Genomic DNA, 14,687 nt, shown 5'->3' on the forward strand with positions numbered 1-14,687 from the left:
AAATAAAGATAAAATAGGTATAAAATGTTAAATTATTTTTGATTTTTTAAACTATTCAAATAAAAATAAATATTTATTTTTAGTATAGTAGAAAGGAAAAAAGTGAATAAAAGGAATATAAGCTAAAGATAAAGGTGAAACTCACGCAATACCTTTTTTTTTTTTTGAAGAGATGTAGAAAAAATAATCAGAGAATCAAACACTCACCAATAAAATTACGGATATTCTCCCTCTTTTGATGGGACAAGTAAAGAGGTGTATAATGTGTGGGGATGTGATAATAAATAGTAACTAGAGAGTGGTGTCTGTTTGTCTAAAATCTCAATATCCAAGCAATAAGGTTTGATATTTTTAATATAAATAGAAGAGGCCACTAGCCTCATTTTCAGCACATTAATAGAGCATGAAACTACTTTAATTTCCCCCACGCCCTCTTCCTACTTTTCCCACACAAAACTCTCTTTTTCTACTCATAATATCATTTTATTAATCTCTTCATAACTAAGAAAATTATAAACAACACACATATTCATAGAGAAAACTTGGATTATATATATATAGTATAATTATATGGAGATGATGGAGGCTGCAGCTAGAGGAGACAACAACAATAATAACTCATGTGAAGATGTCATAATCACTACTACTACTACAAGTGTTGATTGGAGAGGAAGACCTTCAAATCCTATCAAACATGGTGGAATGAAAGCTGCTGCCTTTGTTCTTGGTACTTACTACTCATTATCTTTTTTGTTGATCCGACTCTTCAAAAAATGGTTGTGTCAGATTCGTCAAAAGTAGTGTATTTTTGCAGAGTCCGCACAACTTAGCTTATACATATTACATACCATGTGTTTTAAGTTATGTGCATTTTGACGTCTGTTCATCTGGACTCATAATTTTTGACGTGAAGTACTATAGTTATATATGTTTAAAATTAACAAATATTGTTTGTGTGAAATGAAAATGCAGGATTACAAGGATTTGAGATAATGGGAATAGCAGCAGTTGGAAATAACCTTATAACATATGTGATAAATGAAATGCACTTTTCATTGTCAGAATCAGCAAATATTGTGACAAACTTTATAGGCACTATTTTTATCCTTTCATTGCTTGGAGGCTATCTATCCGACTCTTATCTTGCTTCCTTCTGGACCATACTCATTTTTGGATTTATCGAACTTTCGGTACGTACCTATACATTTTTCATTTTTTTATATCACGAAAATAAGACAGATTATCTGTTACTTTACAAAAAGATAACTTGATGTTGTCATATGAACGATGTATATAACTTAAACACGTTATTATTCTCCTTTTTGTCTCTTTCTACCTTCTTAGCTTTCTTATCTAAAATACCATGTCAAGTTGGTTCAAAACTCATATCACAAAAACTAGCTAGGTGGTCCTTTGACAAATAATGAAAAAGACGTATTTATACTATGCTTAATTGAATGTGTTTTGTATGAAATAAAGCATGAACATTTAATTTATACCTACTTTTTGCTAGCTGTTCATAACCAATGCTTCTATTTTACTTGTCATTATCATGTTCTAGCTAAAAAGGAAGTCAAAATAAGGGTACTCTACAAAAATTTATTTAATAATTTGGTTAGGTTGAATATATATATTTGTTCTTCACTTCATAAGAAATTAAAATGAGAAAAAAAAATATTTTCTTGAAACCAAGAACTCATACCCCATGAATTCATTTTCTCTATAAAAATTATTTATTTATTGAGTTTAAATTATATACACAAAACTTATATCCGTCTAACATATTATAACGTATTATTATTCTATTTTTCTAGATTACCATGTAACACTTAACTTAAAAAATCGTCTGTTATTGTTGTAAGTCAACTTAACCTGTACTTGGTGATGGGTGATGCATGCTGCATGCTGCATGTGCCAAATTAATTTGAATTCACTACTTCTAACACATAACAAGAAATAATAGGTTTTTTGAACCTTAAAAATAGTAATCCATATAGTAGTTTAAATTCTGAATCCGCCATAATTATTCTTTTTTTTAAACTTGTGTAGGGTTTCATATTACTGTCAGTTCAGGCTCATCTACCACAACTAAAGCCACCAAAATGCAACATGCTAACAGATGGAGACAAATGTGTGGAAGCAAAAGGCTTCAAAGCCTTAATATTCTTTGTGGCATTATATTTGGTGGCATTAGGGAGTGGATGTGTAAAACCAAATATGATAGCCCATGGTGGTGACCAGTTTAATCAAGAAAATCCAAAGCAATCAAAACAACTTTCAAGATATTTCAATGCTGCTTATTTTGCATTTTCAATGGGTGAATTAATTGCACTAACAATACTTGTTTATGTGCAAACACATTCTGGAATGGATGTTGGATTTGGTGTCTCAGCTGCTGCTATGGCTTTGGGATTAATTTGCTTAGTTTGTGGTACTCTTTTTTACAGAAATAAACCTCCTCAAGGAAGCATTTTCACTCCTATTGCACAGGTAAAAATATATATCGTCAGTGTAAACAATATTTATATATACTATCATGTCACTTTTACACGATAGGCAACTAATTTTTTAGGCTTGGACTCTCCAAATATGTTATTATACTCTAAAAATACACTATTTTTAAAGTATCTGACATACACATGTTGATATTTTTTAAAGAATCTGAACAACATAATTTAAGGGTAAATATCCTTTGGTTACGTGATAGTGTCAAAAATTCTTCCATGAATTGATAGTGTAAATCTTTTATACAAGCCAAGATTGATTGATAAGTGAGATAAAAAATACTTAATAAATTTAAAATAAGATATGGAATTATATTATCTCGAATTTAATTGATCGATGGGACAAGGATAATAGTTCGATGGTCCCATTACGCGTACGAATGGAGCATTGAAAAACTTTTTAAGGTCTTTTAGGATAAGAAACAACAAGTTTTTTGTTTTTGTATTTTTATATTCCTTCTTTTATGTTTGACTTTTGTTTCTCCTTTTAATATTACATTATTACAAGGATGTCTAATAATGACGATTTAGAATTGGGTTGGCTGCCATTTTCTCTGTTTGCTAATGCTACAATTTTAAAAAATAATTATATTTGTGAATCTTTAATATAAATAATATTATTTGATTATGTATGCAATTTTGTTAACTTTCACTAACAACATTAAAGTAATCCTTCCATATATTAAATAAAACAACTTAATTAAATCAACATAACCTATGTAAGTTGTCGTATTCTAATTCATGCATATTCTAGGAAAGAGCCTCATCATTTTTTTATTTTTTCATCCCTCGTTAGAGTATCCATCTTTTTCTCCTTTAATGACTCGAACATAGTAAAGATACTTGATATCCGAACAATTCTCCATCAAAGATTGAATTTTAAATTGTTAGTATATAAAACTTAAAATAAAAAATAGTTAGAGAACTATTGAATAAGTGGTGTTAACTATTGTTATATTTATTTTTTTGTGGTTTAATGGCAGGTAATGGTGGCAGCATTTTTAAATAGAAAACTTGTTTCTCCATCAGATGCACATATGCTTCATAAGGCCCACCCCACAAAGGCTCTTCCTAATGCCAATCCCACCATTAATCTTCTCCACACCAATAGATTCAGGTATTATTATTTTTTTTATATATATTGATATTGCAAGTATATATATATTTTAAAATTATTATTGTGTTATAATATGTTGTAGCAGCCTAGCAGGTAATATACTTTATTTTTTGTTTGATAATGTATAAATACGAGGATTTGTTGGAAACAAACTTTCTACCTTCTTAAGATAGGAGTAAGAACTGTGTACACTATCCTTCTTGTTTGATAATGTAAAGATACGAGGATTTGTTGGAAACAGACTTTCTACCTTGTTAAGATAGGAGTAAGATCTGTGTATACCATCCTTCTTATTTGATAATGTAAAAGATGTGAGAATATGTTGGAAAGGAAACAAACTTTCTACCTTTGTAAGATAGGATTAAGATTTGCGTACACTATCCTTCTCAGACCCCTTCTATGAGATTACACTGAATTAGTAATATTATCATCATAATGTTCTATAGATTAACTTAATACACATCATCATAAAATTATATTATCAGATCATCTAAAAGATATTAATTTTTGTTTCCTGCAGGTTCTTGGACAAGGCTTGCACAAAAATGCAAGATGGAAATACCACAAAAGAGATTAGTAGATGGAGACTTTGCACAGTAACACAAGTAGAGCAAGTCAAGATCTTAATTTCAGTCCTCCCCATATTTGCTTGCACTATAATTTTCAACACCATTTTAGCACAACTTCAAACATTTTCAGTCCAACAAGGAAGTACCATGAACACTAAACTAACTAAAAACTTCCATATCCCTCCAGCTTCCCTTCAATCAATCCCTTACATAATGTTGATCTTCATAGTCCCTCTCTATGACACATTCTTTGTCCCGTTCGCTAGAAAATTCACCGGTCATGAATCAGGTATGTTGAAGTATGTGACTGTCTCATTAAAATGTTTGAACTATTAAATAGTCTATGACTGATTACTATTTATATTATATTATGTATGTCTTAACAGGTATCACACCTCTACAACGTATAGGTGTTGGGTTATTCTTTGCGACTTTCTCCATGGTATCAGCAGCCTTAATGGAAAACAAACGTAGAATTTCCGCGGTGGAATCGAACGAAACCCTATCAATATTTTGGATCACACCACAATTTTTGATATTTGGAATATCAGAAATGTTCACTGCAGTTGGACTAATTGAGTTCTTCTACAAACAATCTTTAAAAGGGTCAATGCAATCATTTTTAACAGCCATAACATATTGTTCATACTCATTTGGATTTTATTTAAGCTCACTTCTTGTTTCTTTAGTGAACAAAATCACTTCATCTCATCATGGTGGTGGCTGGCTAAGTGACAACAATCTCAACAAAGACAGGCTTGATCTATTCTATTGGTTGTTGGCAATATTGAGTTTACTCAATTTCTTCAATTATCTATTTTGGGCTAAATGGTATTCCAAAAATGGATCTTCATCATCAGCAACAACAAATCAAGAATTAAATTCCAAAGTTGTTGGAGAAGATGGTATAGTTTAATTTAATTAGTGGAATATTAATTATTATGTACTTCTAGCTAGGGGAATAATGATTGTCTCTAAAATTTTAGCTCTAAGGTGCCTATGGCAATTATGGGGATACATAATAATTCACTCTACTACTTATGTGATATTCGAATATATATATATATATGTAAAATGTCTATAAATGTTCCACTAATTATGGAGGTATTATGTTATTGGTTGGTTATATAAAACCTTTTTTTAAAGTTATTAAGACGTACTCTTTTTATCAGTCACTACAACAAAAACACCTTTCAGCAGCAATAACTATACACATTAACAAAGAGTGTTGAAGCCTTTACCGACATTAGTTAATTGACATTGAATCCAATGTCGCTAAAGGCTTTAGGGATATATACAAAGAGTGCTAATTGCTGCTAAAAGTACATATTTTAGTGGCAATTAAGCTATTGACGACGTTAATTAATTGCTGCTAAAGATCATTTTTGATGTAGTGAGTATAGAACTTTAACATGTGACATAACATGATAATAACAAATTTTATCTATCAGGTTACATCGTTGGTGATAAATATCATAAAAAAATGAGAAAATAAATAAATATTTAGATCGAGACATTGATATCTCACTTTCTTTAAAGAGATTCAAGATTAATGCGGTATAATCTTCATTCTTTACTAATCCATCAAGTATAACTGTTGACCTATGTCCACTAAAAATAACCATTGATTCAACAAATAATATTCTCTTTTGTTGAGAATAAGTTGAAAACATTGAATATTTTTCTGTCTCAACTCTCTTTTATTTCACCAACCTCAAATTAAATAGAATAGAAAGAACATATGATAGTGATTACCTGAGTCATAAAGAATAATGACATCACTTTCTAAAATTTATGCCCCTAATGTCAAGTACTTTAATATTTTAATTTGTAATGTTTGTCCTAGAAATTTACTTGTATTTACCTTGTTAGAAACTTGATCATATAAATATATATTTATTAAATATGCATAAAACTTACTCTTAAAAAGGAACCATTTAATAGTTTTATAATAACACACTTTTTGCTAAAAAAGGAGGTCTCCTTTTCAAATTAACATGATAACAAGTAACAAATTTTATCCATCAGGTTACATCGTTGGTGATAAATATCATTAAAAAATAAATAAATATTTAGATCGAAACATTGATATCTCACTTTCTTTAAAGAGATTCAAGTTTAATGCGGTATACTCTTCATTCTTCACTAATCCATCCAGTATAACTGTTGACCTATGTCCACTAAAAATAGCCATTGATTCAACAAATAATATTCTCTTTTGTTGAGAATAAGTTGAAAACATTGAATATTTTTTGATGACAAGGGAAATCCGCAGCCGCTACCCTTTGGGTGCGCACAGGGTAAAACCCCCGCTCCTATGCAATAGCTCGCAAACCACATAGGAGAGGTAACCCGCACTAGGCAAGCCTGGTGCGACGAGCTCAACCCAGAAGGCAAACCCCTTGCTTTCGCTGGCAAGGGGTTTCGAACTTGAGACCTCCAACATGGAAGTCCCAAGCTCAAACCACTGGACCACCCGAAGGGTTGAATATTTTTCTGTCTCAACTCTCTTTTATTTCACCAACCTCAAATTAAAAAGAATAGAAAGAACATATGATAGTAATTACCTGAGTCATAAAGAATAATGACATCACTTTCTAAAATTTATGCCCCCTAATATGTCAAAGTACTTTAATATTTTAATTTGTAATGTTTGTCCTAGAAATTCACTTGTATTTACCTTGTTAGAAACTTGATCATATAAATATATATTTATTAAATATGCATAAAACTTACTCTTAAAAAGGAACCATTTAATAGTTTTATAATAACACACTTTTTGCTAAAAAAGGAGGTCTCCTTTTCAAAGATTATTTTTAGTCGGTCTTCCCAAACCTCTGGCTTTATAAAATTTAGGTAGCATTCCATTTACAACATTCAATGTATCCAAATTTCTTTGCTACATCATTATCAATCAAAAAAGAAAAAATTGACCTCTATATTCAAAATAATAGGTTTGGTTCCTTTCCTTTCACTTATTTGAGGGAATTGTATATAGAAAAAAGATAAGAATGTTACATGCACTAAGAATTCAAATTAGTGAGTTAAGACAACTTTTGAATAATATAGCACTACACTAGAAACTTCATGTGAATAGTTTATATACCTTTTTTTTTGGGCATAGTGTAATTGTTTTGGCTCCTCTAAAGCAAAAATAACAACTCCTATGTGATGAATATTCATGGAACATAATGAAAGCACATATAGATAAAGTCAAAAAGAGATGTAAGTGAGAAGGACAAGGTGGGGCTTTTTTAGGTGGGAAGGGGAAAATGGGAGACATATATAGATATTCCAATGGAAAATCTAGTAAGCTAGCTATATATAAACATGATGATCTCAATTTTACTGTTTTTACCTCAATCATTTAGTCTTCTCAAAACAAACATGTCTTGGACATGTTTTTCATGTTGGAGCTTGGCCCCTCTTATATTCCCTTAAAAAAACCACTTCTTCAAATGCTCATTAGTATGTTAACTAAAAGTGTATCATAGCTTCCATCCTTTTGGTCATCATATGTATCATAGCTTCTAGCAACACAATTTGAATCAGTGTGACTTTATTTTATTTTTTTACAATTATTACTATTATTCACTTTCCTAGATGGAATAGGATAAGCCTAGCCTATAATGTTGATGGAAGTACATTTTTATGAAATAATTTCCTAGAACACTTTTCCCATGTAAGTGCATTGCTATGATGATGATATACTTGCATATGACATCAAATGAAAGGGGGTATTTTTCAGCCAACACTTGAAAGATAGCCTCTATGTCCCTTCAACTTATTGACAAATGTAAGTTGTAATCAGCAATTGAGTCTATTATTTGTTATTAATTTATTTTAACATTATGAATTTCATTTAGTATAGTTCAAGGGGATAACAGCAACACCCCATACTTTGAAGTATGAAAGTTGGTCTATGTGGATTTTTATGTATTAACCATTAGCTTATCTAGCTTATTCAAGATTTGCCAGTAAATGTGACATAATTATAGTAGATTAAGATGACTATCAGAATGAATCAACCCAGTCGAGGAGATAAAGCCAGGAACTAAAATCACTTGGTCGATACACGAAAAAAGACGGAAAAATAAAAAGAAAGTGAAAAGTAAACCCTGGCGGAGTCATCAAGAACTCTGTACTAGGGAGAAACATCAGATTACATATAGGTAGAGAACATACTAAACATAAGGCAGCCAGAAGATGAACGGACAATGGTGTGGAGACCAACATCTACTCATCAGAAGCCTCAGAATTTGCGCCTTTTAGATGCAAATGCTTTTCCCTCTTTTGAAAATCTGTCAAACCTTTGCCACTTCCAGTTACACCAACCTTACCATGAGGATCTTCCGGAGACTTGAAGATGCTCTCACGCTTTCGACCAGAGAAAAAGCCCACCTGAAAAATAAATAATATGCATAAGAAACACCAGCTTAAAAGGCTCTAAAAAGGATGATACGAGTGTAATGCCACACAAATCTGTCTACTACTTTGAGACCACAAGCAAAACTATGAATAACTACGACAACTATGGGATAAAGAAACCCCAATAGTCATGTGAAATCTTTTGCAAATAAACACAGCTTTTAACAAACACAAGTAAAATTATGGAGTTGTTTATTTATATACATGAACAACATTTCATAGAAGTAACAAAATATAATTTTCTGATAACATAGAAGTGAGAAATATAATATAGACAGGGCAAGGCGGTATAAGAACTCTGTGGTAACTGAGTACCCATTATTTTCATAAAAGGCACAATCATATTTCTTTATTCCCCAAAAGAAGCAATGATAAACAAGAAGATGCATGCCATATAAACAATACCATCATAACCCCACCCCTTACATACACTCACCTTTAACCCAGCCTCTTGTCTTAAGTTGCAATCACTACTCAACCTTTTGTTTTATTAGATCCTTAATTTATTTGAATTTCAAGAGTTGGCAGTGAGAGCAATTTTTAGAGGTAAGCACTGCGTGAAACAGTTCAAGGATTCTTGGAGCCTCCGTTTATTTCAACAGTTTGTTTTGCTACTGGCAGTCAAAAGTGATTACTACAGAAGACGATCTCAACTGATCATACCCATCGATGTTATGCTGCCAGCAGATTAATTGACAATGAGCCATTATCTATCATATTGCATAGTACTTGACTACTTGGTACTTATTCAAATTAAAAATTATCCTATTGAATAGTAAGCAGCCTCTCTTAAAATCCCGATTCATACATCAGGTTAGCAAATCTGAGAATAACCGACCAGCATACCTTCTTAGTCTGGCCTTTAGTTGACTGAAACTGTTGCCAAGCGTTTTGCCTCTTGTTTTGAGCAACCTCAAGTTGCTCTATCCGTACCTTAGACTTGAAAGCATGAATCTTTTTCTTTTTGGCAGCTTTCTATGAAATAAAGATGAGGTCATGAGCAGGGATGAAAACAAAAACAGACAATTTCTGAATCAAGAAACCAGAGAACGCAAGAGGTGAAAGCAAGTAAAGGTGGATGAGTAACCATGTAAAAAATCAACTATCCCCTGCTCTAATTATTTAATGAATCCTTTAACTTTTATACTTATCAGTAATGTTGGATTACTTGATTACTTGCAACTGCTTTGAAGTTATAGTACCTAGACCAGTCTGCAAATGGTGCAGAGCTGATCTCTCTTTCAAGAAAATAAGGATTACTTTAAGCAGATTAGACCCCAACCGTATAGCCTGTCCTATCAACATATCAAGTAAATTGATGAGGAAAAATACAACAGAACACATGGAGGAATACCAAGTTTGTTCTCAAATATCATTTTCCCAACCCTCAACTCTAAAATTGACATTTAACATACCACATCTTCTGGATCATTAGGATCAATGAGAAGCTTTGCTGGCAAACTTCGAGATTGGATATCACTAGATGCAGCTTGAGCTATCTTTCGTTTGAGAGCTTGTTTAGTGGCCTCAGCTATCTTTTCTGCTTCAACTAAAGGGTTGACAGATGCCTCTTCAAATGGTCTTATATTAGCATGATCCACCTGAAATTACAAGTTGTTGACGTTACATTAATCTCACATTAACTCCGACACTTAACCTACCAGGCATTCTATTTATCTGCCTGGGTGTGACAGTATGACATTGGCATATTGATACACATCTCACTGTACTTTCAACATCCATATGAAAGGCCCGAAAGAGAACGCTATTTTTTAATTACTTTTGGTTGGGGAGGGGGGTTACAAGATTAAAGGGATTAGTGCACCTATCAAAACAACATAATAACATCCCATTGGAAAAGAAAGAAGAATCTATTGGGGGGATATGAGAGATTTCATTCCATCACAAAAACTATTTTATTCTTCTCTTTCAGAAAATTTCCCCAATACACCTGAAAATAGACTCAAACAATCTATACTCCAAAATCTCAAAACAAACACAAAATACACTAAACCTGAATATTCGAGACATTGTGTTTTTGCAATTGTATATCAGAGCAAAAACAAGGCAAAAAATTCATAATGCCATAATCCAGAGGCCCAGAAGTCCAGAACAGATCAAAAACAAGGGAAACAATCATTTCTTAATTTCAATCGGAGAACTAAAGATAGCCTGGCAACATAGAAGCTGGAAAAGAGAAATGGTCTAGCCTAGTTAGCAGAAGTAACAAGATCACAGGATTATTTAGGCCAAAAACAACATAGATATAGTAGTTAAAAGAAAAGAAGAAAAAGAGAATGCTCAAAACTGAAACAGGCTCCGGAGCGAATCAAAACAATTCCCATAAAAGCATAAAGAAGAAGGCAATACCTCTTCCTTGTTACCCCATTCATCATAACAGACATAATAGCCATTTGGAGTGTGCGCATGAATAGTAGCATCATACCTGGAAAATCAACTAAATCAACAATAAGAAAGAGACACAAAAGGTAAAGAACAATTGAAAATAGTAAAAGATCTTCATAAGTTGAAAAAGGAAAAAAGAGCCATTCACCACAGAAGTTCCTACTCACCACTCTCCGTCTTCACTATAAACAGCTTGTACTTTAGTGCCCACAGGAAACTTATCAGCATGGTCCAATATTGATCCTAATTCCTGTGGACAGAGGAAGTTAGGAACCAAACAAAACAAAAAGGACCACACACACACACAACTCTTTGAGACACCTGTATGGGAGTATAAGGCATAAGTAAATGAAAATAAAGATGGAAGAAGCCTATCAACAAAACACTTATGGCCATTAGCCAAAAAAGGATTAAATCAATGATACACATGACAGAAGAATGAGATACCAATTTACTCACGCTTACTATGTAATATATATATATATATAAAATCCATCAAAAGGAAAGAAACACAATATTCTATGTTGACCAAACAGAGTATTTATGATATTGAGGATTCATACAATCGATCTCAAAAGTACAAAAAGATAAAGCCTTGCAAATTACATCCCTGGAGGCTCCTTACTTAACGGGTTGGGAATTACAACCATTTTTAGAAACTAACATCGAGAAAGGGAGCCTTTCTTTGGTAGAAATTAGCCAGAAACCACTTTAGATATACAATCATTAACAGCACAAGATAATTCCATCTTTTTCAATTAAAAATTAATGCTTTTCAAGAATTATAGGGAGAGGAATATCCACCAAGGAATAATATACTCTAACAATGTAATTTTTATGATATACCATATCAGAATTATCAGAATGGTGGAAACCATGAGATGCATCAGCACTGGTCCCGGTACCCATCCCATCTTCACTTTGTTTTGCAGTTACAAGGAGCTCTTCTGTTAAGGCAATTACCTGCAATTCAGAAAGTCATCCTGGTTTAGTACTATTTGCTTTACAAGAGCCAATAAACAAATTAATTTTTTAATTCCAAACTTAGATTCACAGAGTGACATCTGAAATCATGGGATAGAGGTATGCTGGCCACCATCACATATCGCAGACCTGCAATAGAATCAAGACAGGGAAGTGATGGACACCTTGAGAAAGTTGCTAGCTCCAAAATTTTACAATCGCCACACGCCTCACTACCAGTGGGGTAATATTTACTCTATGAAATAAAATCCTCACCTTTAAAACCAAATGATAAACTTATGTTTCTTCAGTCACGAATAGTTCCTTCACACTGCTTGTTTATCGGCAATATAATGTTCGTGTGAGAAAAAGAGAGAAGAAAGTGATACTGGTAATTAATTCAGAAAAGAGAGATAATATTTATCTACAAAGAAGACATAACCTTTTGTACTAATGGATTTCTCAGAGAAATGACAGGATAGTGGTAATAAGCTAATGGGAGATACCATTAAGAAAACGTTTGGAAGAAATTTTCTCAAAAAGAAAACAATTAAAAGAAAAAGAGAAGAACCACAAACAAGTACAAATTGTCACCTCAACAAGCTCTTTCTCCATGTCAATATATTCAGAGTTGTCTGGTTCATCATGTAACAGTTGTTGCACCTGGTAAAAAATAAAGGAAATTTTGTAAATTTGAAGTACAGAAGCTGCAACATTTTATAAATGAGATATGCTTGAAGTGAAAGAGTGTGCAACAAGGAATAACATAATCACATTTCCTTTTCACAATATTTGGAAGTTTTCATTGCTGCCAGTTGATAAACCCTTCTAGTAAAACCCGCAGGGATTATAGACTTTACTTCTGATCCCACCCTCAGACAGCATCAGTCAGAGAATCCAAAGTACAGCGAAGTCTCTTAACATTCTAATGTTACCAAGTCAACTTAATATCTATAATACACCCAAAAATCAGACATAGCACATTATCAACTAGGACACTCCATCTCTTATGTCTTCTATTAAATAAAATTGTCCTTAAGCAAAGTTAATTCTAATGCGACTTTAGGAATTGCTTGCCATGAGTTGTGGTATCTATATAGGTTGGATCACCAAGCTGACTTCATCATTTTCCAAGGCTCCTTCAACTCGAATACTAATGAAACTAGCTTAAGCTATTTGTATCTTCAAAAAAATTAAGTTTACAACACACCAGAAAAGTAGCACCCAAGGATATTTTTTTTAAAAGAAATCCCCACCCCAAAATCTTTTTTTTTTCTCTAGTACCCTTATCGAACAACCTAATTGCAGCTTGAAGGCTGACACCAATCAATAATGTGTATGTGTACATAAGTTTATGAGTTTCGCTTAATTGGAACGAACACTTGAAATTAAGACAGATGATCAATATAGTAATCGTTTGAGTTCAAGAAAAAGATAAAAGGGGCTTTGAAGCTGGAAAAATAAACAAAATTGAGGAAGAAAATTCTTCAAAATTACAATTACAATTCATTAGGAAGAAATCTTAATAAATTAGGGTTTTACCTGCTGAAGTTGTTCTTTGTAAGTAGAGAGATTCGAGGCCAATTCTTCAATGCTAACTTCATCTCCGCTTTGCATCTTTTCTCTTTTAATTGATCAAACTACTTACAATTCCACAGAACTAACCGAGTATTTCCGGGAACCAATTCGATTTACCGGTGCCCGCCGGAGATAGAAAGAAACCCTAGGCTAAAAGATTTATCAGGTCAATTTGAATCCAACTTTCGGGTATTTTTCCGCTCCGCTTTGTTCCCCTGTAGTATATATAATAATAATTTTGGAAGTCACAGAGCACCCTTCTAAGTTTCAAATATTTGCATTTCCACCCCTTAAAGTTACTCCCTCCGTCCCTATTTAGTTGTCCATATTTCCTTTTTTAGTTGTCCCTATTTAGTTGTCCATTTTGACAAATCAAAAAAGTACAGCAAATTTTTTTCTATTATACCCTTATTTAAAGTGAAAAATTGTCATAAATAAAGTAAATAACTTATGAATTTCCCAGCATTGATTAGTTATCTTGAGTGAATTTATTTTGGAATTGTAAATTGTACTATAAGGGTAAAATTGTAACTTCACTATGCTAATCATTGTTGCCTTAATCTATGTGTCATTTCTAAAGTGGACAACTAAATAGGGACGGAGGGAGTATAACACTACTCGCAAAGTCGTTGTTCTCTTATCTTTTTTGTTTTAGAAAAAATCTACCTAGAAACAATATTCCACTGTTTAATCATTGGGATGAGGATAATTTGGACCATTGCTATTGAATTAGCTTAAGACGGTGATTGGCATCGTGACTCTTGATCAATTACATGAAGCTATCATGATTCTATGAGAAATTTGGAAAGCTAGAAATAACCATATGTAGAAGGAAAGATTTCTACGGCCTAAAATTATTATCCAAAAGATAGCTCGATTTTGACAAGATTGGACTAAGGCAAGAACACTGACCTCTAGTTCTATTTGTGATAGAACCTGATTTTGCAACAAAACGTTTTCCTTCTTGGTATTTTACTTCGAGAATAACAAGAGTCAGCATGCTAGTTCGGGATTCTCATGGAAACTTCATCAGAGACAACATGACTCATTTATGGCCGAGGCTTAGGGTGTTCGAGAAGTATTAAGCTGGCTAAAACAACACTTTACAACAATATCAATAGT

At 32.7% G+C, this 14,687-nt stretch overlaps 2 protein-coding genes across 2 annotated transcripts; one reads left to right on the plus strand and one right to left on the minus strand.

The window, feature by feature from the left end:
- Window positions 1-389: 389 nt before the first annotated feature.
- On the plus strand, window positions 390-5,339 carry LOC125846651 (protein NRT1/ PTR FAMILY 4.3). Its single transcript, XM_049526214.1, has 6 exons — window positions 390-727; window positions 973-1,190; window positions 2,050-2,490; window positions 3,488-3,621; window positions 4,142-4,479; window positions 4,577-5,339. Exons 1-6 carry the CDS (start codon window positions 571-573, stop codon window positions 5,104-5,106), a joined length of 1,818 nt encoding a protein of 605 aa, XP_049382171.1. The 5' UTR covers window positions 390-570; the 3' UTR covers window positions 5,107-5,339.
- Window positions 5,340-8,179: 2,840 nt separating this feature from the next.
- On the minus strand, window positions 8,180-13,767 carry LOC125842428 (uncharacterized). The gene is made up of 8 exons (XM_049521726.1): window positions 13,530-13,767; window positions 12,582-12,650; window positions 11,871-11,987; window positions 11,192-11,274; window positions 10,989-11,064; window positions 10,034-10,219; window positions 9,465-9,593; window positions 8,180-8,591 (listed from the first exon to the last, which is right to left on the minus strand). The coding sequence occupies exons 1-8, from the start codon at window positions 13,602-13,604 to the stop codon at window positions 8,427-8,429; spliced, it is 900 nt and encodes a 299-aa protein (XP_049377683.1). The 5' UTR covers window positions 13,605-13,767; the 3' UTR covers window positions 8,180-8,426.
- Window positions 13,768-14,687: the final 920 nt, after the last annotated feature.

This window comes from Solanum stenotomum, chromosome 1, assembly GCF_019186545.1.
Source record: "Solanum stenotomum isolate F172 chromosome 1, ASM1918654v1, whole genome shotgun sequence".
NCBI lineage: Eukaryota > Viridiplantae > Streptophyta > Magnoliopsida > Solanales > Solanaceae > Solanum > Solanum stenotomum.